Genomic DNA, 26,966 nt, shown 5'->3' on the forward strand with positions numbered 1-26,966 from the left:
TAGCCTGGCGCACCGCCTTATAGAGCTGCCTGTAATACCTCGAGGTATTACAGGCAGCTCTATAAGGCGGTCGCAGCCCACAGTATTAATCCGCGACCCCCGTGGTCTATTACGTAGGGGTAAGAAAGTAGTGCGGCCGAAATCTGGAAGCGCCTGTAAACACCGTAACGTGAAAGACAGCTGGGGATGAGCTTTGCTATATGGTAGTATAACAAGTCGACTTTCAGGTGATATGTGTAAGATTTTGATGTTTGTCCATTTGGTGTATAAATGCGCGTGACCTTTACAGCTGCCTGCCCCTGTGAGTCGGCTGCAGTTCCGCATGACCCCGCATGACCCCATTTAAAAGAGGTCTTTACAAAAATTCAAAACGACAACTTTTTCTGTTTTTCAACTATTTTGGTAGCTTATACCCTCGACTTCAACATATTAGTTTGTCGTGTTTGAAAACTGCACCCTACTATGATTTTATCAGCGTCGATGTCAGTCACCTTGTGGTCCTTAACTATAGAAATCCCCATAGGCCGAAAACTGTGTTCTGCTACCGTAAAAAATAGCGTTTCGCGTGTTTACTTGATTTCTGCTCGCCTAAAACCACTTCTAATATGTTTTCGTCGAAGGAAAATGTACTGCTGTTATCTATAAGACTATATAGGATCAGAAATTTCTTCATAAGTCGAAGATTTAGCAGTCAGATTTCGGAAAGAAGCCAAACTTCGTCAGGACCAGCTCCGTGTAATATTACTGCAGACGACGCAGTTGTTTATGTCCACGTGAGTATGCGTACTAGTATGGTTTTGTTGATTCTGAGCGGTCAAGTTTAGGTCGGGAAATTAAGAGATACCTGTTTCTGAAGATTGAAGTTTTCCTGGTCAGGCATAAGGCTAGCACCAAGGTCAGATGTGATTATGTTATAAAATGGGACGACATTTTGATGATTTTCTAGCAGACGACAAAATGTTTGTAACGTTAATACCTCAGTTTGCATTACGTTTTGAAGGAGCTGTAGTGTATCGAATCCACTAATAGTCAACAATATAACCTTTGACCTTCATAATGAATATGTCTTTTTTCCTGCAGTGGCCTTACTGTAAAAAAAGATGCACCTACTGCAACTTCAACAAATATATCAGGTATGTCAGGGTCTCTCTCTTTTTCTCCCCATCTCTTTTCTTTCCTCTCTACTACCTCTCTCATTCTCCCTCTCTTTCTCCCCACTCCCTCCTCTCTTTCTCTCTCCTCTCTCTACTCTCTCTGAGAATCTTCTCTCTCCCTTTCTCCCCACTCACTTTTCTTTCCTCTCTACTACTCCCCTCTCCTTCTCTCTTTCTCACCTCTCTTTGAGACTCTCCTCTCTCTCTTTATTCTTCTCCTCACCTCAGTCTCTCTCCCTCTCTTTTTATCTTTCTCTTTCACACATGCCCACCTCTATTTTTCCTTTCTTTCTCTCCCTCTCTCCCTTTCTCACCTCTCCCTCTCTCTCTACCTTTCATAAAAATCATAGCAAAACCATATAAAACAATGAAATCAATAAATGACCCTCCCCCAGTGCGAGTGTGGACCATGCCAGGATGCGCAGATGTCTGGTACAGGAAACAGCCACACTTCTGCAGCAGAGTGGAGTCAGGCGGGTCAACTCTGTCTTCTTCGGAGGAGGTAAGAACCAAAGGGAGATGGAAACTAAATGGGATCTAAACTAGAAATTGAAAAACCTAAGTATGATGATATACACCCCAGTGTCAAGCTTTCACTTGTTTTGTAGAAGTCATTGTTACAGGCCCACAATCTGGTGATTAGATTGATTAAATGTCAGGTGACAAGAGGTGATGCCAGGCTCTGGCATTTTCCAACTGCAATACAAATTAAATGTTCCTACTGAGGGATCTGTTCATCTGTCAGTGGCGGCGGCACCATGGGGGCAGTGGGGGCGACGCCCCCACGATAAAATAAGCTGAAACACTCAAAATCAAGCTGAAACCCTAGTGTATATTTTCACTAATGGAAACTTCATCAAATCTCGCTAGTCTACTGGCAAAATTTGGCCCTAAAATGCAGGAAATGACGTTTCAGAGGGTCCAGATTTCAAAATTTCAAAGGACCTCCCTTGTGAGGATTCGCGCCGTCGGCACTGGACATGGTGGGAAAATGCTACCGGAGCGTCGTCCCCCACGACCTTTTTCTAGTAGAAATTTCATTATCTTTGTTTACAAGCAAAATGTTCCCCTCAAATGCAGGAAATTGCATTCAAAGTGTCCTGATTTAAAAATTTCTCCAAAACTCCCTCGCTGCGGCTTGCGTCTTCGGGGCTCACGACGACGTAGTGCAAAATATGTTGGTGCGTGGGTCGTCGCCCTCAAAAATCGTTTTCTCTACTAGAAGTTTAATTAAATTCAGCTTAGTCTGTCTGCAAAATTTGTCCTTCAAAATACAGGAAATGGCGTTTCAGAGGGTCTAGATTTCAAAAATTTCCAGAACCTACCGTGCAACGGCTCGTACCTTCGAATTCGCCGCTCGAGATGGTGAAAATATGTTGGGGGTGTCGCCCTCAACAAGGAGGTTAAATTAACCTCCTTGCCCTCAATAACTAAAGCTAAAACTATGTGTATTTTTGATAGAAATGTCATTGAAGTTAGCTTAGTCTGGCAGCAAAATTTGCCCCTCAAAATACAGGAAATAGCGTTTCAGAGGGTTTAGATTTGAAATTTTTCCGGGGGTGCATGCCCCCCGACCCCCCTAGTAGGGGGGTCGGGGGGCATGCACCCCCTTCGGCCCTCGATTTAGTGATATAAGAAATTTTCGCCCCCACAACTAAAAAATGGTGCCGCCGCCTCTGTCTGTGTATGTTTTTATATTTCTACTTTTGATAGTATGGGCCATGATATTGGTGCCTGACATAAAGAATTAAACTACAAATGATGATTGTCTTTTGTCTTTTTTTCTTGGCTGCTGACACTTTTGAACTTTGTAGGAACTCCTTATGTTGATTGTTGAGATTATCATTGTTGTTGTTATAGGAACTCATACGTTATGGATTGTTGATATTATTGTACAGTTGTTGTTGTTGTTGTTGTTGTTATAGGAACTCCGAGTCTTGCTTTACCTCACACCATGGCTGTAGTCTTGGAGACAATATCCCAACATGCACTGCTGCCAGCTGATGCGGAAGTTACGCTCGAGGCCAACCCCAGTTCGACGGAAACGGACAAACTCAGGTGTGAGACCTTCAGGATATTTGCAAACAAACAACAAACAACAAACAAAAAATATATATTACAGAAAAGCCTAAGGCTTTGGTAGCCTGACTACCTCCTCCACAGGCTCAATCCTTTTACTTGCTCTTTGGCTGGTACTCAGGCTACTGAATTGGCATCCAGCATAAGACGTAAACAAATCTGACAATTGTTGATGCACACATTTATTTTACATTCCCTCAAACAGCCCTGGGTAGACTCTGTTTGGAAATGTGAGATTTTGTCTATGTCATATGTATAGAGATGAAGGGTTATTTCAGTGCAACTTTTGTTGTTGCTCCTCAGGGAATTTAAGACCGCTGGAATCAACAGATTGTCGCTTGGTATCCAAGTAAGTCAGGAAATCATATATATATCCAATTACATTTCAGACTCATATACTACCTAGTATACAGCATATGCCTTTCATTTTTACATTTTACTTTTATCAACAGGCTTTCAGTCCTCCTGACCTTCATCTACTTGGAAGGGACCACAGTGTGGAAGATTCCTTAAGGTAAACAGCTGTTCTTTCTAGATTGTCAGGTTTTGCAACAGAGCCTCAAGCTTTTGAATACATTCCCCAAGCGCCGCTTGTTCTTTTCATCTGACCCCAGACCTGAACATTACTCGCGAAAGTCAACTTGGAGTCGACTGTGGGTTTACACGTAAGAAAACACGTCTTGCCGACCCCATTCCCTGCAAGTCCAACTTGAGCATGGTTTCCAAGTAATTCAAGTCTTGGAGAAGGGTGACGCTGTTTCTAACACTGACGATGATGCTTTGTTTAATTGCTCTGTCTCTCAGCAGACATCTGTCTGTGAGGGTCTTGGATCTTCCTCCCTCAGTTTTCTTCCATGTTAGAGTTAGTCTATCACATGATAGTATGATCATATCTTGTGCCACATGTTACGTGTTACATATTACATTTAGCTGACTGTACTCCTGTGTTTTAACAGAGCCCTACAGGAGGGAAGAACCCTGTTTCCTGGGAGGGTGTCAATAGACCTGATCTTCGGCAGACCTGGTCAAACTGTGGAGGCATGGCGGGGGGAGCTGCAACAGGTGGGTTATGTGTTCAAAACTCGTACTATTTTCCCAAAACTATCGTAGAGTAGAATTTGTTGTCACCAAGCACAGTAGGGGCATCTTCTCTTCAAGTTTATAGTTTTAAAGAACGCTTCCAGATAGATGAGCAAAAGTTAGTTGTGACGGGTCGTTCGGTGTAATATTACCCAGCTGCTGTTGCGCTGCGTGCCTGCAAAGCTGGTGTGTTACGCCAAAGGGCGGTTATACTGGCTATACAGATACAGATACAGATGTTAGTCTCTTCAGTACACTAAAGTAAATCTCTGATTTATCCAGTTGTTCAGATTGAATAGTATTGTTAACCTGGATTTTGAAACTTCATAAAGGTACAAGGCACAGATACATCTGATTCAGTGAACCGATATCTCCCCTTTTCTGCTGTAGGCCCTGTCTGTGTGTGACGACCATGTCTCCCTGTACCAACTTACACTGGAGAGGGGAACTGCACTGTTCAGACAGGTGGAGAAGAAACAACAGGTGAGATTTAGGTCCTTAAGGATCTAGTAGCCTTAAATTAGCAAGAAAGCGCATCTGTGCTGGTACATTTCATGATGAAGTTTGATGTAGCGAAACACACTCGTAGGCCAGCATCACTCCTCTGGCAGCTTTTGATGCTATCTTAGGCTACCGTAGGATGTGCTTGGAGATTAGATGCACAATACTAGTACCAGCCAGCCTCCTAGTGTATAGAAGTGAGGGACTATCACAGCCCCTGACAGCAAAGTATGCATTACACAGACCTCTTGGCTGACTACACTCCAGTTTAGTACTACTATGTATCTTATGCCATTACAGGATCTGAGAACAGCCCCTAAGAACAGGCCCTAAGGATTTTTGTGGTGGGAAATGTTTTGGGAGATGAGACCAGGGGTGGGCTACAATATTGTAAATGCAGAAACTTTTGCAGTGGTTTAATGTTCGCGTTTTTTTGCGGTGGCCCCTTCACCACGAACTTAAAACCACCACCGGTTGGAGTGTCAACCACAGTGCATGGTGCTACTGCGAACTTAAAACCACCGCGAAAAGTCCTTTTTCCTGCTACCGCAAAATTAAATCCCCGCGAACTTAAATGCAGTATTGTAAATGACAGTTTCCTGCATTTGTGCCCTGCACAGACTGTCCCAGACCCAGACACCATGGCAGACCTGTATGCCTGTGCCAGGGAGACGCTACAGAATGCAGGCTTTCAACAGTATGAGGTCTCCAACTTTGCAAGAAATGTGAGCTGAGATTTATGATTTAAATTAAGAAATAAACACAAATACACTGAAATACAATAAAGAAGGGGATAAGGAAGTAGTATTTCTTCATGTACTGATTCTAGAAATGCCTGAGTACTCCTGAACCAGTAGAGCGAGGCCCTACCTCTGGACCAAGATGCCTGAGTTTGATTCCGGCAGTGTCGCTCACCTGACATGCACACTACTGCAAAGGTTCACAGTGCTTATATAGTAATGAGAGAGGACGTTAAGCCTTGGTCCAATGTTCATTGAACATGTCGAAAAGATCTAGAGGAATTTTTTCCAGGTACAATGAACCTGTAAGTAGCTGTACGATAGCATCTGTGGAAGAATAGCTTGTCAGTGAGCCGAACTGGATCAAAATCACTTTTACCCTGGTTGCCAGAGAACAGCGCTCAGCGGCTACGGGTTTTCCCGAGCCCCTAGCAACATGCCCCGTAAAATTGTTTTAGTTGGCTGCAAACTGTGTGTGCGGCATAACTCCCTTGGCCGGCTTGCGCTTTACTCTGACAACCAGGGTAGATCACTTTCGCAAACTATGATTGTTGATCAGTCTGTGTCCTTGCAGGGTGCAGAGAGCAGCCACAACCTGTCTTACAAACTGTGTGTGCGGCATAACTCCCTTGGCCGGCTTGCGCTTTACTCTGACAACCAGGGTAGATCACTTTCGCAAACTATGATTGTTGATCAGTCTGTGTCCTTGCAGGGTGCAGAGAGCAGCCACAACCTGTCTTACTGGAGAGGGAAACAGTACATAGGAGTGGGGCCAGGTAAGAACATCTGTACCTGAATGTGTGAGTGTATGCATGTACATGGATACATGATGAGTAACTGAGCATGATGTGTGCTTGTGTGTGTGTGTGATGATGTGGATGCATGCATGTATGCCGATCAGTCATAGTCATACGGTGTGTCGTACGGGGTGGCATAACCTTTCTTCTAGCTGAATACGAGACAGGGGTGTGCCAGGTATGCCAATATAGTCATGTTATGTGAGTGTGGATCTACAAATGTGTGTGTGTGTGTGTTTGTGTCGATGTATGCGTTGATTCCCTGCGTATGTGTATCTGTGCGTGTGTGTGGTATGTAACATAAACAAAAAACAATGCACGCCCAGTCTCATCTGCACCATTCCATAAGGGATACCCCTAGGCTTATAGATAGTCTGGTTTTTCAGGGGCCCACGGCAGATTTGCGTGCAAAGGTTTGGGCCGGACTGACCGTGAGGCGAGGATACAGACTCTGGAGCCACAACAGTGGATGGGACGGGTGGAGAGACTGGGCCATGCTACTGCGAAGAGGACTTCTCTCTCTCAACTGGACATGTAGGTTATGTGAACTAGAGTGGATTCCTTCCTCAAGCTACAAACATCTTTGGCACTGCAGTCTTCCCTCAGTAAGACATCTTGAGCCCCTTATTAAGTAATTGGCTATATCATATATGTAGCTGATGTAGGTGGCGCTTTTGTGGCAAGAAAACAACCCCAAACGTGGCTTAGTTTGTATCCCTCCTTACTGGGGTTGACTTTCATATCCGCGTTTGGGATTGTGTTTTCTCCGCAAAAGCTCCACCTACATCCGCTACACATATTGGTGAGAAGCAGCAGTCCAGTTGGTAGCTCGGAGGAAGATGTCTAATAGCCATGGAAACGTTACCATGTGAGAGACATTACTGGTGGTGTTAAAGAAAACTCCAGTATCCTTTGCTTACCAATTTGATGAAATCATATATCACTCGTTCTCATTGAAATGTCGAAAATGACATTTTTTTGGTCGAAAAATAAATCGGCTTTATTTTCAGTGAAAACTACCTGGTTGTTTAGGAAAATTCCTCTTTTAACCATAGCCAAAAAATGGCAACTTATTATTTTCGGTCCCATTGGTAATACATTACAGGGCGGGTAACAAACGTTACCGGTAACGTTTGTTACAACAGTAAACTTTACCCTGTCTTCTTCGAAAGGACTTACCTTATTGACTACATTATTTAGGTATAAGTGGATGTCCCAAGGAACATTTGAAAAGTGAGCAGCTTTTTTACACCAGGTCAAATGGGAAGCTTAGACAGCATCGAACAATGGTAACGTTTGTTACAGTCATTTCTGTACAACATTTTGTTAAGCAAGGTGGGATACAAATAACAGTCAACAACCCTTTCTTGTTTCTTTAGGAAGCCAGAAAAACTGTACAGCGTCACAAAAATGGTTATTTCTAGTCTTATACGCGGATAATAAAACCGTGGCAACCATCGTACTCGTGGTGGTAACGTTTGTTACAGAATCTGGCGACAGGCATAAACCACCTCACGCAGCCTCCAAGATCCGTGACAGGAGCGATCTGACGTGATCGGGCAGAGGGCCTGGGTAGTTGGTTTCACCTGCCGAACTATTATTCTGGGAACTGAATTGTTACATGTTTGGCTACCATTTGGATTCTTCGTTTCTTCTCAGGCGACAGCCATTTTTTAGGGTGTGAAATCCGACCCGTGGCTATAATAACCGTCTAAGCCATCAACCAATACGAATGTTGTTGTGCATCTTTTGTAAAACATTACAGGGGTTATGGAAAAATGAAGGAACCTGTGACGTTGTCTATAATTTTCTCCATATCAAGCCGTAAAGTCAGGCGACAGCATTTCGACATTTGAATGAGAACGAGCCATATATGGGCCCACTTCCTCAGAATTCCTCCCTCGACTTGTTTTTATTAGTGTAATATCTGCACCTAAAGAACATCCGTCCTAGTTGTAATCTTCTTCCATGTTTCCTTGCAGTCTGGAAGAAATCCTGATGTTGGGACTGAGAACCACAGAGGGTTTGGCCAATGAGGTGAGTGATGGGTGAAATGGCTTACAAACATCAACTCTTGCATCCTGTAGTTCATTATACTTAAATCTTGTAGTGAGGCCATGTTGATGCTATTATATGGAACACATCTGCGTGGCTGGACATAAATTGTCTATCATTTGGGAAAAAAAGTTTCGACCATACTGTTAATCTGAAATGTAAGCAAATATGTCTTAAAATGCAAAAAAATAGTTAAGCAATGGATATCAATGTCATGGAATGCCAAAGTTAGAACCAAAGTCAAAGAGGAAGATGTGGAAGAAAAATGGAAGTTAGAGTATTATTTTGTACTCCGTATGTTTGACATTTGTTCAGCCATCCTGACCACTTTCATTTCATAACAAAGGCTGTATCCTGTCCAGTTGGGTTTATTAGTTGTCTGCATTCCTGTTGTCAGAGATGGGTGCGGTTTTCAGGAGGAACATCACTTCATGACATCTTTGGGACGTCTGTGGCAGCGCAGGGCTTCGTGAATGCTGGTTTGTTGGAGCTATCTCACAGGTACATTGTAGAACATAGCCTGGGTTCCACCCGGATAGTAGTTCGCTCTGACGTTTATTATACATTAGATACAGTCGCTTCTAGCTCTGACTTTTTATATACACTACATGCAGTAGCTTCTCTACTATTCCATATGGGAAACTTGACATCTCTAACATCTGGAATCATCCAAATTTTGGACGAGAGCACTGATTAGTACAATGAGCCAATTAAGGAATGTATTCAAGCGCTTGTTCAACACCCAAAACGCCCTCTGTACGCTTGTGGGAGGGCCTGTTGTCATCGAACGAACGCTCCAGAACCCATTCCTTCATTCACACATTAACTGGCGTCACCACCAAAATGTTTGAATATACAGTTCCCCAGACGGGTAGCAGAAGCAACAAGGCGAGTTATAGGTTTATCCAAGGACATAATGTCCTTGGTTTATCATTCCTGATTTCTGCTTTGTTTTACAATGGATAATGTATTGGAGCTTGTTTGTACCCATTCTTAGTACCTTGTAATAACAGTGGATCTGCAACATCAGCTTACAGATGTGCCCTACATTTGTATGTGACACATTCTGTCATTCTCTATAGGACAGTTTAGCCATAGCCATTGCTATGGGGCTGATGTGGATCTAAAAGGTTTTACCTTGTCAATTCCACCTGTCTTGTACAGTGAGAATAAAATCGTTGTCTCAAAACCCTGTCCATTGTGCTGTTGCTTCCTACAGCGTTCTGAGGGCGACGCACACAGGCCTGGCCGTGTTGGACAGCATCATTCCAGACCTTCTCCTGGCAACCCAGGACTGGTACAGGCACAGATGTGATGATGGGGATAAAACTGGTCTCCACTACACTTCTGGCAGAGCCGAATAAATAGGAACTACAAACTTTAAGCTAGTTGTCATATTTTCCTATCATTGCCTCAAATACAAACAAATCTACATAAGGACCACCTGGTCAATATGCCGGTCAGAACCAATTTTTCTTCTTAGACCAGTCCAGAAAAAAACACAATCCTTACCTACCATTACTTTTTGGGTACAGGTCTGGCTCTGGCTATTTTTAAACCATATTTTAGTCATTTTTGTCAAGCTTTTTATTTTCTTTAATAAAGCTACCATTTTCATGTCCGCTGGCCAAACAACACTTAGAACACAGTACAAGATGGAAAGCATGACAAAAATGCCTTAAACAGCCGGAGCCGATCATCTGCTTGGAGAGTGACTGTGTCTGAGTTACCAGTTCTACCAATTTGAGTGCTAATGTATGCATGACCAATAATTGCATTTTTGTTGTAATTTTTGATGTTCTACGTTTCATGAGGGGTGGGTGGGGCTACATCTACCTGAAGAAGGTCGGAGTACTTGACCGAAAATTTGTTGTGAGTCTTTCTTCTGTTGTGTTTAACTTTTTTAACTATAGATTCTACCAACACTGATAAGCTTTCATTCCAAGATTGGATTATTATGAGAGTAATAAGTTTGATATTGCACCTGAATGGACTAATAAAGCGACACTGTTGTTTAACATGGTTTATTTTAATGTTGGCATCAAGTAGTCTTCAGCATTCTCCTTCTTCTTGACTCAATCGAGATAGTCCTGTACACTGTAAAACGCAACTGTAAAAGGCTGATCTAGTTACAACTCCTTTTTCCACGGCCCTGCGACACTTACAGGGTTCTTTCTCTATATCCAAACACACAAAAAGCAACATAGTCAAGGGTAATAGCATGCAGCAACGTATAATGTACAGTTATTATCAGTACTTTACAATTCTACCACGTACAAAGAATCAATACGAAAGCAAGTCACAGGGAAGTATTTACAGAGGAGGGGGGTAGCTTGCTGAAGGCAAGAGCAACTGGATGTCTTGGTAGTCCCTGCCCAAATCAACTATTGAGATAACAGTATGATTTTTCTGTATTTGAGTGCACATTAAAAACTAGGTTTTGCTCACAAGATAACCTCAGTAATACTATGCCTAACTGTCCAGGGTGGGATCCCCCATTCATTCTACAATAGGGAATGTGCACTGTGCTTTTCTGGGTGACAAAACTTTCTTGTAACGCTCAGTTTTGCAAGGCTTATAAAGTCTACTTTTCTTCATACACCATGGTTGCCATAAGTGTTAGTTCAACTTTATACCCTTTGCGATATCTGCGTTAAAAAAAAAATTCATTTTAGTGGGCTTATATATAAACAAGAACAATTCATCACCCCTTAATACAGCATGTTGAAATAGCATTTTTTTTTAAGTTGAACAGATGTACATGTGTACTTCAAGTTACAACCATGGTTACATCTATGCATTCTTAATACATGTACAACCCAATGATTTTGAGAGCTTGAAGACCTAGCTGGTCATAGATATCTTAACACCACATCCTGTACTTTATGTATAGGTGGGGAGGGGGGCTACCAGTCCCCAGTTGCTCTTGTGTTCAAGAGAAGCTTCACATGGCCACAGTATGAGATGCTCTCTTACAACTGATTCTGCCAATAAGCCTCCTCACAGGCCGGGTCGTCGCCCCTTCTGACCTTTGCCCTCGTGTCACCAACCAACCTTTGACCCTGTGTCAACAGCCAACCTTTAACCTCACATAACCTTTAACACAATTTGCAGCAGGAAAGTCAATCTCACCTTGAATTTTGCCTTTTAACACTACAAAGGTTACTGTGAGGTCAAAATTTCTTGTAACCCCCAGAGTAGAGGTCAAAAGTCAAGGGTGAAAGGGCGCCGACCGACTGGCAAGAGGCTTATCGTATGTCAATCCTGAGTCAGGTACGTCATTGTACATACAACATTGCAAGTAAGACGATGCAGCTTGAGTTCAATTGTTTCTTTGTCTTTGTACACGAAAAAAAGAAGAACAGAACCTCCAGTGAAATCATGCCTGTGACGTCCAATTCTAATTCTGAGAAATAAAACTCCACTGGAGGATCACGAGTCAACACATCGTTTTCTTGAAAAGTCCTATCTTATTATCTAATAAGTCACAAACAATATTAATCTTGTCTCCGTACAAAACGTTTATCCACAAGCCTCAAATGAACTACCAGGACTCTCCATACTAGCCTACACTAGTGTCCAATAAGCAAAATGGCCTTTGTGTTAAAAAAAGAAAGAAAGAAAAAGAAATTGAGAAAATTTTTTCCCCACTGTCAACTTTTCCCAAGCCAAAACATGAGATAGAGCTAGCTATATGTCACATCTGGGCACTGTCTTCTAAACAAGAGTAAATTTCCCTTCCCTATAACAGGAGGGAAACCACTGCAGAAATTCTGTCTTCGCCTGTCCAAAGGCAGTTGTCTCAAGCTTCCTGGCAAAACTAGACGATTTGAAAAGTTGAAAATTGGAATTCCTCAAAAGAGAAGACTTACTGTACCACAGCAAATTTGTATAATGGGCCATCATTTAACTGCAGTACAGAGTAGCCCAGGAGGGGAATGGATATTGTTGAGGCGGGGCAAGAATTGGCTTTCTGTTTTCATGTTGCGGCTAGTTTTTCTGCCTTCTTGGACCATGTTAATTTTTGACCGAATAAGATTTGAGGCCACAAGACCACGTGCTGTTTTACACCATACCCAGACCTGTCCAGCTTACTTCTGGACTTGAAAAGGTTTTTAATTGGTGAGACGTAGCATCAGAGAACAATGCGATTATGCAACTCAAGAGAGCTGCTTTAAATTTATTTCTCTATTAATCTCACCTTAACAGAATCAAGATTTTAAACATGCACTGCAAAACTTTTCAATTTTTCAGCACACCAAATGCCTCAAGGAGACTTTGACTCATTTCTTCTGTGTTGTTGTTCTTGATAGATACAACGTCTAGCAAACCATTCACACATTCATAAGGGTTGCAATTTTGTACAGCAAAATCTTTGCTTGTGCCAGAGCTTGAATAGACTTTGCTAATTGTTATTGTATTAGGATTAAGGAGACAACTACCTTCGGTAGAAAGACTTTTTGAAATTTCTGAATTAGGTACATCATCTACAGTACTGGACAATTCCTAGTCTTATAGAGACAGCCAAACCCTTTGACAATCCAGCGTGCCATTTGCATGTTGTTTTGAATTGTGCCATTTTTGTGTTGTTTTCACAGGGCAGTTGTTACATCTGTTCTATACACGTTTTTAGTTTTTCCGTAGGAGGTTCTGAGTTGTTTTTTCTGCAAACGTGATCTGGTTTTCTGTCCTAGCTAGCTCGTTTGTTTCCCTGGCTTGATTTTTTTTCTTCTTCTTCTTCATAATCTCTCCACACTCTCAGTCTTTCTCTCAGTTTCTCACGCCATTCCCAGCAACACACTTCATTTTTCTTCACAGACAGACAGTTTTTAATCCTCCTTGCAAAGTCCTCCAGGAATCGCCCGGCTATTTCTTGATGTGCCTTGACGATGTCGACCGTCCGGTTGTGTCGCCGTCCTTCTCCCGTCCAGACGCGCTCCCTCTCCGCAAACCTACGCGAAAAACGATAACGACAACAACGTTAGAAACGCCATGATGCGAAACACGTCTGAATTCCACGAAACAAGAGTAAGAGAAAAATAGACGAACCACCAAGATCGGATGGACGGGGGAAAGACAGCACGAAAGAGTTTCCACATTAAAAACAGCGGCAGACGAAGCAACAGCATTTCCACGGCAGAAAAGCGAAATAAAACGGACACGAGAATCGAAAGATAGACAGCAAATGAGAAGTAGGGAAAGGGATGAACCATTAACGATGTAGGGAAAGGGATGAACCGTTAACGACACACATGCAGTCTGAGTCATGCAGACATCACAAGGAACTAAACGCACCAAGCAGCAGTGATCTCTAGGAGGTGCAAGAATTTTTTTGGAAGGGGGTGGGTAGTCTGCTGAGGGGGGTACTTGTGTGTATGTGTTAATGTTTTGTGCATGCCCCCTCTGGTGTACAAAGGAATGGGTTACGTTGAAGGGGGGTGCTGTAATGTAACTGGGCTACAAGCTGTAGCGTGTGGAAGACCACCCCATGCGGTACATGTTACGTACTTCCAAATGATGCTTCGGGTGTGATGTGGGAAGACTTTCTCCGTTCGGCCTTGGCCCGTTTCTGTTTGGGACCTAGAGAGGCGAAGACACAGACGGGATATTCGAGACAGCGCACGCTACCACCACGTACGTCGGGGATGCGCAGGGACCACTACAGAGCTTGCAATCATTCTCATCCATCACAACCAACGCTTCTTTTTTCTCTCTCCACCGGTTGCAGTCAAACGGTCCTTCGATCGTTCGTTCTCTAAAAATCTCTCTCGGTGATGCAAACTGTGTGAGTGGGTCCGTGCTCATGCGGAGAAGGAGAAACCTCGAGGACACGTCAGACGGTTGTTGGGGTGGAATGAGGTATGTGAGGTAGTACAGATAGAACCACAAGGTCCGTACACAGCGCTGCTCTTTCTTCCGTTTTCCTGCGGTTCTTTGATTGGCTTGTAAGTTGTAGTAAAAACTAGCCTAAGCCTGAGTGTACAACACTAATAAGGCTAGCAATTGGAGTTTGGAACTGGTAGGTTTTTGGACAAGCGAATAAAAGAACAACCCTAATCTAATTACAAGTGTGGTGGGTTCCAATAATTTTTTCCTGACCTTCAATAATCATTAGGCTAGAAAACTTGACACAAATGTCGGCAATTTTTCAGTTTCATAAACTGTAGTGTTACAACGAAGAAAGAGCAGTCTGTGCAGACCTTGTAGCTTGACAGCGGACACAAAAAACATCCTCGAGAAGGAACAAATAACCTTCAAGTTCAACAGTGACCCCAATGCCCCCCTCCCCCATCAGAAACTATCCAAGTGGCTGAGGACAGATACTCAGGATGCATTATGGGACTGATAGGCTGAAACCTGGGCACAGATTGTGAAGCGTAGAAGTATTTGGCAAAAGGAGAAAGCCTCCAAATATGATACCCTTGAGAAGACAGGGCAGGCCAAGGAAGACTGGCCAAGACTTCCTCCTGAAATAAGTCAAGTTTTGGAAGAGTTTGGCCAAGGTGGACTGGCCAAGACCTCCTTTGGAAATGAGTCAAGTTTTGGAAGAGTTTGGCCAAGGTGGACAGGCCGAGATGTCCTTCTGAAAAAAAGTCAAGGTTTTGAAGAGCTTGGAAAGGCTTAAAGAGCAAACACGCTGATCTTTTCTTGGCAATTCTGTTAGATTTGAAATGTACAATTAGGTTAGTTGCTCAAAGAGGGAAAATGTACAATCATCTTAGGGACTTGTAGTACTTTTTTTTTTATTACTTCCTTTTGTTGTTGTTAAATCATACACACTTCTTGGCAATGTAGGATAATCTGAGAAGTCATTTGCCAAAAAAATCTTCTGACTTACGCAAGGGATAGCATTGGCTCTTTGTAAAATAAGTCCCTGAATGACTTATTCTGAATAATAAATTTTCTCGATAGAAACTGGAAAGAAACATTTTTTGGTGTATTGCTTGGCAGAACAAGCCATACATACATACAAAGAACGACAAGACCCTGCAGCAATTGTACACATTCCACCTCTGATCCGAATCAGCACCACCAAAGTTTATTTCAGTAATTTGAGAGGAAGTTGGCGTAAATTTGCGAGCGAAAGTCGCTGCCGCACACCGTCGGGCGTTTTTCTGCGTACCTAACCCAGAGTTCAGCCCTGAGCCCACCAGGTTCCCAGAGTGTACGTGAGAGGCGGACATACGAGCGGGGTCGGTACGCCCTGTCGCTGTCAGGTCAGAGGTCGACACATTGGGCGCCGTCCCGCGGTGCAACCGCATGCTCACTCGCCGCTCTCGCTCCGCACGGGACAGGGGTCGCGGGGAGGTCGCTGAAAGGTAAGAGGTGAGAGGGCTTACTGTACCGAGGCTGAGAACGCCGGGAGGGGGGTTAGGTTGGTTGTTACAAGCCACACACCACACGAAGAATCCTGCTGCACGATGAGCTAGAGTTAACATCTTTTTTAAAGGCCATACCATTTTAATTTCATGGTTCTCAAATTATTTTAAAGTGAAAATATAGCAAGAGGACATCATAAAGCTAGAGGGTAGGGAGGAAAACTTGAACATGACTGTATTCACTCTACAAAACTTAGAGCACCAAGGCCAAACCTGGTCCTCAGGCTTTGTTGTCATTATGTTTTTCCAGTAAAGTTTTGTTTTTTTTAATCCGAGAACCAACGAATTAAATTGGTGTGGCCTAAAAATTTGTGTCTAGAAAAAGGCAAGTAGAAAACATTAGCTCGTCTGTCCCTGCCAGAGTTAGAATCTTTTTTAAAAATACATGTTGAGAAAAAAGACAAGTGGAAAACGTTAGCTGACCTGTCCCCAGCCACTAATTGCGAACAATATAGACTTCGTAGCCTCTAATCAACAGTTCAACGATTTCGTATAGTCCAAACTGTGGATAGAATTTTTTTTAAATGTCCAAAGAAAAGTAGAGACAATTCGCTGATCTGTCCCCAGCCACAAATTGCACACAATAGAAATTTTTTAATCTTTAGATACTTTGTCAGTTCAATGATTAATAGCATACAACTTGATTAGGAAAATATTTCTCAAGAATTTAGCACATCCAGAGCTTGAACCATCCAGATTCTCACAATCAAGCACGACACACATGCCATTGGTTAGTTGTAAGCAGCAGATATCAATTGTCACATTGAATAAGGGAAGACTGTGGGAATTGTGGAAATCTACTTCAAGCATTCGTTGATGAAGGTTTGACACCCAGGAAATAGAACAAGCCAAAAAGCAGTCACTCAAGCAACTGGATATGATTTTTTGGAAACGGTCAGATGTTTCATATAGCACCCACTATCTTTCGTCAGCGACACTGAAGAAATCAGGTGGAGAAATAGGTTTTATAGCCTAACTATGAATTGAGATGCAAGGGAGATGAGACAAATTTTAGGATTATCCAATAGGAAACAAAGGTAAGACAAAGTCAAGACAAAGCTGATGCAAATGACTCACTCAGCTGCTGTTGTTCGAGTTACAGGAGACACTTCAAGCATTGATACTTCATATCTTATTCCCAGCGTACTTCCCAATTCAGTATGACCAGAGTTATTTCAAGCAAACAAGATTCATCGGTTAGCACAAATCTGTTGGTGACCACAATAGAATCCAAATTCCTTTTGAAATATCCAGTTGTAGATTGGCCTGGGTACCATCTGGATACTAGCTCACTCTGACGCTCATTACACACTATAGTCACTTCTCTGCTATTTCGTCTTTAACGTCTGGAATCGTCCAAATTTTGGTTGGTCCCTACAAGGAGGTTAAACCTCCTTGGTCCCTACACATCAGCAAAATAAGGAATGGGTACAAGCGCTCACCCGAAACACCCTCTACCCGTTTGAGGGAGGCCTGTTGTCCTCTAGAACCCATTTCTTAATTAGCTTGATAACTGGCATCACCACCAAAAGGTTTGAATAATACAGTTTCCCACACAGGTAGCAGAAGCGAACACAGGAGTGAACTATTTTCCGGATGGTCGTCCAGGCCAGTTGCAGACTGAATTGTCTCTACAAATCGTTGGTTAGTTCCTGCCCTGCGTTAGTCCACACCACGACAACTTACGGGCGGCGGGGGATGGCGTGGCGGCCTGTGGACTGGTGGCGTCGCCCGTGCGTAACCTTCCGGCCGTGGCGGTGCCGGTGAGGGCACGCGGCGTGGAGGTGCGAGGGTTGTTATGGTGATGGTGGCGGTCCTCTCTCCTGTCCCGGTCAGTGTCGTCTGAACTTCTACTGCTGCCGCCCTGTCGGAAAAACCGGGAAGGGTTCACAGCCGTGCGTGAGTATATATCAGGTTGGGACGTCACTACTCTCCATGCAAAGGTTCCGTTTTTAATGTTTGTTTAGACGTTTTTGTCTGGCTTTATAATTTTGTGCTGTTTGTTTAATCTCCAAACAGATTTCACGGTTGCAGCATAAGATAGGATCAAAGCTGGCCAAGGAGTATAGTCTGCCTAAGGGAGCTAGAAGGAATGGGGACCCGGTAGGCAGCTGTACTCCTATTCCACCGGGAATCTGCTTGGAGACTACAGTTTGTTTGGCTAGCGGACATGAAGAAATCAGTACAAAATAGAAAGCCGGACAAAATTGGCTAAAAAAAGTTTAAAACATCTATTATGTAGCCTAACCTCAGCTTGGAGAGTAGTAATTCACTTGAGTCCTTTGTTCACAACCAATGTGTTAAAGCCTAGCTGACGTTTCTACAACAGTCTGTCACTTTCCTCTGGGCAATACCAACTTTTAAAACTACTAATTCAGTCAAGTTTGGCATCGTATTGTTCACACTACAGAAGTGACACTTAGCTGAAGTGCAATGTCATTGCCCTGAGGAAGGTGACTAACGGTCACCGAAGCATCGGCTAGGTCGGCATCGGTTGGGAACAAGGGATTTTGACTTCCAGTTCACCACTTTGGCCGCACCAATCTATTTTCTTGGCTCTTGGATATTTCAAAGTAAAACTGAAGCAAGGAAACAAGATGAAAACATAGCACTGGGAGGAATTGTTGAATCTTACTAGATTCATTCTCTAAAACTTTCTCCTTAGGCACTGCTTTCCTCTTCATATTCCAGCTCAGTTTTATTTTGTTATAGATCTAAGAACCAAGAAATAAAATTGGCATGGCCTAACTGTAGATGAAACCATCAGGGCAAAATTGAAGTATCTTCCTCATGCAATTTTATCAGATTCCATTTCATCATTTTATCATGATCAAAAAAATATTTGATAGTATTTCAATGAAAGGACAACATAACCTTTTGTGTTGCTTTTTGTTCTGAATTTCGAATAGAGGACAACTTAATGTTAAAATACCAATACAAATATAACCACTTTTCACACACTTTTCTTCTCAAGAATTAAGACAATTCATGGCAATCATTAACGTTTGTTGGTTAGTTTTTCTGCATCTAATTTTGCAAGCCAATACAATAGCAGTGTTAAAAGCCTGATCAAATACAAAACAAAAACTTGCAAAATCTCTATATACAGGTAGAAGCATCCAAGTTGGGAAAGGTGTAAGTAACATACAACAGCACCTCAATACATTATCACTTCAACACTTGATCAAAATGTAAACAAATTTTCAGGGGTCAAATTTCACCACACACGCATGCAAGACCCCCCTTCTCCCCCTAGCAGATAGAGAGTGAACTGCACGAAAGAAAATCAACCCCAGAAGCCCTCCCACCCCCTCATCATGCAAAAAAAGGTAGTAGTAGTAGAAGTAACAACAGTCTGGAGGGCCAAACCTCGTGTGTACTTACAAATTTTAGCATATTCCAGTCAAACACGTAGTCATAAGTGAACCCCTGCCTATGAAACAAATTTCGGAACAACTGCCTTAGATACGAGTAGTCTGGTTTGTCGTCGAATCGAATCGATCGGCAGTAATTTAGGTAGGTCGCAAACTCCGCTGAAACGAGAAAGAGAAATGAGAGGTTCACAAGACAGATCTAAGTGACGGTACAAGGACTGCTGGCTGTATCTGGGGTTCCATATGGTCTCGTAAACTTTGAAGCATTAAACTACACTTTGTAACAGATAATTCAGATTGACAAAAAGGTGCTTGCATCACGAGAAAATTCTTTCAACATTGAAATGCGTGAAAATATGGCACAAATGTTCATGTCAAGCATTTAAATGTAAAGATTGAAGTATGAACCTATACAATCATTTGCAACTTTCTTTGTTCATTTTTAGTTCACACATTAGAACATATAAATGTATGATATACATATATATCTCTGTGTGAGCTGGAAACAAACAGCCAAATGCAAGTTTGAATTTGTCTAACAAAGGTTAAGGTTACAAATTTAAAATTTGTGCCCTTTTAATTTTAGAACACAAATTTCCACCTTCTAAATGTGAAGAAACCACATGGAACCCCAAATCTTGCCAGGCAGGCCCCTGATACATATAAATATATATATAAAAACAGTTGTAATACTTACAAGATGATACAAATTCCAGTCAAACACGTAGTCATATGTGAACCCCTGTCTATGGAACAGGTTTCGGAACAATTGCCTAAGATACGAGTATTCCGGTTTAGCGTCGAATCGGAGAGAGCGACAGTAATTTATGTAGGTCGCAAATTCCGCTGCAAGAGAGAGAGAGAGAGACGCAAAAAACACAAACTTTAAAAACCTCGAACCTCCTGATCGCAGGAGCAGGTTTTTGAATGATGTACTGACTAACTACCTTAGGTGCGAAGAGAATTAATTGAACGACTATGTTACACTTTTGTAAACTTCAATGGAATGATGGGCCAAACGTGAGTTAACAACCATGCAGGGCTGTCTCCAGGACCCGTTCTTACGTCCTGGAATGGAATTTGCGTGTTGGGACAGACAGAAACGTTGTTCTGTCCCAGGGTTGGACAAGTCTACTAGCCCTATTGTCCCAGGCAAGTGAAAATGCCGATTTGGCAAGTGCATACCGTACCCCACTTGCCCGATCGGGCAAGCTAGATTTTTTCCATAGAGTGAGATTTTCATATACTTGCTACATTTCACAGTTATGACATCAAGCATTGGTTAACACAGAAAAATAGAGCCAATATCAGTAATTCCATCAATGGAAGTGAAAATACATAGGAAAATGTCATTTAACTTTTGGGCAAGTGAAAAATTGCTTCGGGCAAGTAGATTTTTTGTGTACTTGCCCGTCGATAGGACAAGTGAACTGTAGAAAACAAGTCAAACCCTGCTGTCCTATGCGAAAATCTGAGCTTCGTGACATGAAACTGAGGAAAATGCATTGTTGAAAGCTTACAATGACAGATTTAAGAATGAAAATCAACAACATGGTCTCCCAGACAATGCGAGAGACAGGGAAAAAAATTAAAGCTGGAAACAGCCCTGCAACCACATCTTACAAACAACTACAACTTTGAAGGGATATTTGACATGAATATGAATCATTTCGTTGAAAAAATTTGAACTAAAATTGGTATATAGTTTACCACTATCTAGTGCTCAGCGAAGGCTACATCACAAAAACTAGTTCTTTTCCTTGCTATCCAAAACACAGATGAGGAAAAGTGATGTATTCTATTATGTAATGCTAGTTCACCATTATCTGCGGGGTAACCTATATCCATTGATCCACCTATATCCAGTGTTTTAAAAACACTGTCTAAATAAAAAATTGACGGATGGTGGATTCATCCTGCAATATTTCGACAATATTGCAATTTGAAACGACTGTCTGTAAATTTGATATTCAGACTAAAACAATTCATGGACCATGAGTTTCAGTTACCCCACAGTGAACTAACATTTATCTATAATTGATCATTTACCCCTACACCTAACACTTTCTACACTCACTACCACCGAGTGAAAACTTACAGGGATATCCCTTGCACAGAACCTCTATGGGAGTGGACATTTTCTTTTCGCTTATCCTCTCGTATTTCTGTCGCTTGGTGGCGGCCTTGAGGCCCTGCCAGGGCAGGCTGCCCAAGTTGAAGTACATCAGGACGTAGCCAAGCGACTCCATGTCGTCTCTTCTGCTTTGTTCTAGGGGACAAAAAAATACAACAAAGGAAATAAAAGGAAAGTTAGTTTACACTTCTGTGCTTCGGAACTGCTTCCTATATCACAAACTAAATCACAGTAGGAGGCTAATATCTACAGGTAACAGGCAACCCATTGTTTATTGATGAGAGGGCTGCAGTTTGTTCAAGCAATGTAAACAATAATATTAGACAGGCATCAGAAAATGGCACTTTCCAGATTCCAATTAAGAACCCAAAGCTATAAAAAAAACTGCCACAAGTTCATCAATAGGAACAGCAGGTGGAGTTTCTATCAGAAAGCAGTTTTGATGCCTTTGTTCTTTTTAATTTTACACCCATCTACAACTCTCTCCCTCCTTCACTTTTGTATTGCAACATGTCCTTTTAATGCTTGTAGGATGTAATTTTGAATTGTAATGTGTACATGTGGTTGATGTGTTAAAAGAACAATTCTTTATCTTCATAATTTTAGACGTGTATATGATGTGATAGGTAAAGTTAGATGTTGTGAATAGTAACAAATTTTTAACGATGTAAGAGATGTAAAAAAACTTGTATACCAGTCCAATTCAGTGCTCGAGTTTTGTGCACTGCCATGTGTGTATTTTGTACAAAGAAAGAAAGAATAATAAACCACATCATCATCATCATCATCATCCTACTGACCTATTCCTAAGTGCGTGTTGATGGATGCGTATCTGGCTGTGCCCGTCAGGTTCTTGTTCTCCCTGTAGGGTATGTGCTGGTGGGTTCTGGCGTCCCGGTATTTCTTGGCTAGTCCGAAGTCGATAATGTACACCAGGTTCCCCTTCTTCCCAAGACCCATCAGGAAGTTGTCCGGCTTCACGTCTCGATGGATGAAGTTTTTGGAGTGGATGTATTCTATCCTACTTATCTGTGCAGCAGACAGACACGGAGGGAAAGAAGACATACACTGTAAATCAGCGTGCAAAATACCCACTTGCACATTGCAACCACTTTTTGCTTGGTGCAACTTACTTCTAAACTCAGGTTGCACAGGGTGCAACTTAGATTTTGAGCCTCAGAACTCGATTTTGTTGTCGATTTACTAGGAAGGAATAAATGTACCTAGTCAGCTCTGTTTCATATCAGCCAAACATGTATGTATTGTACCTTTTTTCAGAAATTAGTGAATTGTAGGTGGTGCAAACTTGAAATTCAGTTGTGCAACCTAGTTTTTGCCCCAGGTTGCACACTGTGCAACCTCACTCAGAAAAGTATTTTGTACCGTGTAAATGCAGAAATATTCGCAGTGGTTTTAGGCTCACTGTTTTCACAATAAGCTCTTCACTGCGAAATTAAAGAAAGAAAAGACGCACACTGTCAACGCAGAAATATTTGCAGTGGTTTTATGCTCACGGTTTTCACAGTAAGTTCTTTACTGCAAAATTACTTATCTGTGCAAACAAACAAGGAGAAAAAAGATATACACTGTAAATGCAAAAACATTCGCAGTGGTTTTATGTTTTAAGGAATCTCATATTCCCAATCCCAAGCTTTCAAGAGAAGCGGACAGATTTGCAGTAACATTTTACAGACTTTCTACTTCATCTTAGAAATAAGTCTGTCTCTATGCAACTAAATTCTTAGGCTAGGTGCACTGATCCAAAAATTTATCGACAACTTAGAAATCAACAATCAAACCAGAAATGCATTGGTAGATGTCGCTTAATCTTACAAGTGGTTGAAAACCCACGGTTTTAGTTTCTTTGTAAAATTCAATTTTGCTACAGCAAGGTTATGAAGTTCTAGAAATTGAGTGTATCTTGTAAAAGCCAAAAGTCTAAAATGTTAAGGTTAGGAACATAAGTGCACCTATTTCTAAAAATGAACTTCTTCCATCACAATAAAAATACAGAACATGCAAGTAACACAAAAAGCTGACTTTGCAACCAACACAAAAAAAGCAGACTTTAAGAACTTTATACCATTCCTTAGGCCTTCCTCATGGTGACTGACCTACAACTACCATGATCATGTGATGAGTTACAGGTCAAAGGTGAGTACCCACCGATGCTGAGGAAGGCCATAGAACTGGTTCAAAACTCACAGGGTCTGCTTTTATGTGTTGGTATATTATTGGCCAACACAGATGAACACGAAAAGCATCTGTGTGTCGTCAGGCTGACGAGTTTGTATTGTTAGGAGTGAAACAACAACAAAAACAACAACAATAACAGGTAAACAAAAACAATGCGAGTGATGAGGTGGCGTACATGGCGACGTAGCTTGGGAGACGCAGAGGAGGAGGGCGACAGAGAATCGAATCAAAAACCGGCCGTCAGCGCCTGACCAGGCCAGACCAGTGGTCACGGGGTAATCTCCAAGCAGATCCTATGGTAGCATAAGATAGTATCAAAAGCTGGCAGAAGAGTGAAGCCGGCCTAGGAGTGTGTTCTGCTACAAGGCAAATGTACACTTCTTGGCTGACGACACTCCTTGGCCAGTTTGGTACCATCTTTTATGCCATTGTAGGATCTGCTTGGAGATCAGTCACGGGGACCAGAGGTGCATGCTTACCAGTTGGTCTGCCAGGAGTAGGACAGTCTTGAGGGTGAACTTGCGCGAGCAGAAGTTGAAAAGGTCTTCCAAGCTAGGCCCCAGTAGCTCCATCACCATAACATTGTAGTCCCCTTCCGCCCCACACCATTTGATTGTAGGAATCCCGACTGGTGTGCAAAAAGGGAAAAAGGAAAAAAAATAGAGTCACAATTTTTAGCCATGCAGCCTTACCAATTGGTCTGCTAAGAGAAGGACTGTCTTGAGCGTGAACTTCCGAGAGCAGAAGTTGAAAAGATCCTCGAGGCTCGGACCGAGCAGCTCCATGACCATGACATTGTAGTCGCCTTCCACACCGCACCATTTGATTGTAGGAATCCCCACTGTTCGGAGAAAATAAAACATTATGCTGGAAAACACACACACATATACACACGGGGGAACGGGATGGACACTAGAAGTTCCTAGTAGGAGGGAAAACATGTCATAGGTTTGTCATAGACACAGATCAAGTTTAAACAAGTGGACAATGCACTCAGTCAGAGTATGCACACATCTACTGTCAACTTTGCTTCTTTTTGATGGATCAACATTATTATTTCTATAGCGGAGTCCTTGTGAATGCTGGCATTAAGTGAACTGTAAAAAAAATCTGTAAGTATTTTACCCAGAACTTCATTCGTCATCTAGGTTACAAAGCAGGGCTTTAGCCAGCGTCCGTTTTTCCGTCAATTGACGGAAATTTGCTGCGTGTGACGGAAAAATTTTAAAACCAATCCGTCAACCTTGATGGACAAAAATCCTTGGTTGAAGCTACAGGCGGCTTGGGGGACGCCGTAAAAGCTATACACTGTTTGTTTTGCTATTATCATTATTGTTGACGAAGTGTGTCGGCGCCCTTTCGCATACGATAATCTCATTAAAAACCCGTTTTTCAAGGTCTCAGTTCAGTCTTTCTAACTCCTGGAATAGTGTTTTCGCGACATTGGGAATTGGCTGACGGAAAAAAAATTCAAGCTGGCTAGAGCCCTGTTACAAAGCCACCATGAACCTAAACATGTCAGGGAACAGTCAAGTCAACCTGTACAAGTGACCACCTCTGAGTAAGGACCACCTGACCTGGTCCCTTAAGATAATTTTCAACAAAGATACAAGCATAAGAATCCTGTCTATAAAACAGTAAACACCTGTCTATATAATGTTTTTTGGGGGGCAGTTTTTAATGTTAATACAAGTTCTAAACCTATTCCCAACAAGTTTTCTGGCTGTTTCTGTCTACAATGCAGCAAACATTGTGATCTTCTTGGACAGTTTTGACTGTCTACAAGATCTAATCCTGTTTCCAACAGGTTTTCTAACTGTTTCAGTGTTTCTGTCTACAGCACAGCAAACAGACCAACGTCAACACCAGCCGCCTTGTTTTCACTCAACACGAGCCGCCTCTGGAGACAGACTGAAACTTCTGGCGTTTCCTGTTTTGACCAGGGGTTACACTTGTCTACCTTCTCTTCAACAAAAGTTGCAATAACTGGGAAACAGATGTCACAAGACAATAGACATTAGTAAACACAATCTTGCACTACTTGTGCCTCCACACTGACAGCCTTTCAGCTCAACACTCACAATCACTATACTGTTCAATTACCGTTCTCAATATGCCGTTCTCAGCAAGTTTCTTTCCCTGGACTGCCAAACTATGGAACTCTCTTTTTACGACAACTGTTTCCCTCCTGTCTACAGCCTTCAAAACCAATGTCCACTGCTGTCTCCTTGTATAATTATTTCCAACTTCTTAGCTCATTGCCTTGAAGTGGTCTTATAACCTTGCTTTGAACAAGTTACCATTATCCTAAAATGGCTAAATGGAATTCTAGTTAGACTTAGAAGTTAGAGGACTAATATACTACCAATTTTTACCCATAGCCTCAAATCGTTGACTGCACAATTTTGTTTGGTATCATCAGAACTGCAGTGATTGGTAGGGGTTGGGTTGCCTCTGCCACATTTTCTATAGGTCAGGCACTGGTGGGCACAAATGTCATGTCAGATATTGATATCTGTAAAGCCTGTTGTAACATTAGCTGGTGTGAGGAGTGGGCAGACATGACCTTTCTATAATCCACACACACAGGGGCTGAACAAGATGTTCTAAAATGCAACAAAATTTACTTGCCCAAACCAACTTTTCACTAGCCCAAAATGTACACAATATTTTTTCAAGTACGTATTTTCACTTCCAGCAATGGAATTCTCTTATCATTGGCTCTATTTGTAAATTATAGCAAATTGGCACTAGGATAATGTTTTTGTCACCTGAGAAATCAAACATTTTTCACAAGATATTATCTGAAAAATTGAATCAAGACAATATCATAAGTTGGTACTTCGAAATCCTGAATACTTTATGGTCAAAACCTAACAAGAGATTATTTCCACACCAGCTGTTGTAATATACATAAATAGATCTATACTTGGCAATAATTACATCATAACAGGTTTTAAGTTTCTTTTTCTGGCCTTTAATTATTGGCCGATTCCCAAATTTCTTCCTATGTAATCACAAGCCACGCTGGTTGCCATGACAACTGGGTACACGCACTGTTGCCATGGCAACAGCCCGTTTAAATTTTCTGAGTCCGCCTGTGACGTCAGAACAGTAGATTGTTATAAAAAAAAGAAAACGAGGCCAACGCTCCGTCGTCTAGAGCAGACAATTAGATTTCAACCCTCGAACACAATCACTCGTCATAATTCTGTGGGAATAATACAATTTTGAACCGAAGTGTCTGAGATATGAGCTATTCTATGGTGAACTTTCCGTTCAACGTTTTTCTTGAAGAAGAAGAATATTTAAATCAAAGATTGACCTATTTTATAATGCATTTTTATGCTATATCTAACCTGGAGTTTTTCCCAGGTACATTAAGGCATAAGATGTTGACACTGGCAACTTGCCAACCTGACGTCAGAGCTAGGGTTCAAAATCCCACTGGCAAACTCTCAAAGTTGTATCATTTCA

General features: G+C 42.0%; 2 protein-coding genes across 9 annotated transcripts in view; one reads left to right on the plus strand and one right to left on the minus strand.

The window, feature by feature from the left end:
- Positions 1-605: 605 nt before the first annotated feature.
- LOC118428601 (radical S-adenosyl methionine domain-containing protein 1, mitochondrial-like) lies at positions 606-10,296 on the plus strand. Its single transcript, XM_035838703.1, has 14 exons — positions 606-773; positions 1,081-1,133; positions 1,550-1,656; positions 3,080-3,212; positions 3,537-3,582; positions 3,686-3,747; positions 4,190-4,295; positions 4,704-4,796; positions 5,435-5,539; positions 6,267-6,330; positions 6,738-6,885; positions 8,334-8,388; positions 8,804-8,907; positions 9,626-10,296. The coding sequence occupies exons 1-14, from the start codon at positions 606-608 to the stop codon at positions 9,768-9,770; spliced, it is 1,389 nt and encodes a 462-aa protein (XP_035694596.1). The 3' UTR covers positions 9,771-10,296.
- Positions 10,297-10,414: 118 nt separating this feature from the next.
- The window catches only part of LOC118429709 (casein kinase I-like), a 30,834-nt gene continuing 14,282 nt past the window's right edge, over positions 10,415-26,966 (minus strand). For 2 of the 8 annotated variants that reach the window (XM_035840317.1, XM_035840323.1), the window contains exons 4-11: positions 23,969-24,117; positions 22,094-22,322; positions 21,258-21,428; positions 19,170-19,318; positions 17,472-17,649; positions 15,593-15,718; positions 13,915-13,986; positions 10,415-13,358 (exon numbers count right to left, since the gene is read on the minus strand). In XM_035840317.1, the coding sequence (XP_035696210.1) occupies positions 13,273-13,358; positions 13,915-13,986; positions 15,593-15,718; positions 17,472-17,649; positions 19,170-19,318; positions 21,258-21,428; positions 22,094-22,322; positions 23,969-24,117 (1,160 nt within the window). In that variant the 3' untranslated portion in view covers positions 10,415-13,272. Of the gene's footprint in view, positions 13,359-13,914; positions 13,987-15,529; positions 15,719-17,471; positions 17,650-19,169; positions 19,319-19,856; positions 20,006-21,257; positions 21,429-22,093; positions 22,323-23,968; positions 24,118-24,181; positions 24,331-26,966 lie in introns of all 8 variants that reach the window. The other 6 variants (XM_035840319.1, XM_035840318.1, XM_035840322.1 and 3 more) reach the window with 6 other exon arrangements.

The sequence above is a fragment of the Branchiostoma floridae genome, chromosome 13 (genome assembly GCF_000003815.2).
Source record: "Branchiostoma floridae strain S238N-H82 chromosome 13, Bfl_VNyyK, whole genome shotgun sequence".
NCBI classification, from domain to species: Eukaryota; Metazoa; Chordata; class Leptocardii; order Amphioxiformes; family Branchiostomatidae; genus Branchiostoma; species Branchiostoma floridae.

Bases quoted from the DNA above. Each gene is read 5' to 3' on its own strand.
- LOC118428601 (XM_035838703.1), top strand. From the start codon at position 606: ATGTTTTCGTCGAAGGAAAATGTACTGCTGTTATCTATAAGACTATAT. The intron at 1,657-3,079 runs GTAAGAACCAAA...TTGTTGTTATAG, and splicing joins CTCTGTCTTCTTCGGAGGAG to GAACTCCGAGTCTTGCTTTA. The intron at 3,748-4,189 runs GTAAACAGCTGT...GTGTTTTAACAG, and splicing joins AGTGTGGAAGATTCCTTAAG to AGCCCTACAGGAGGGAAGAA.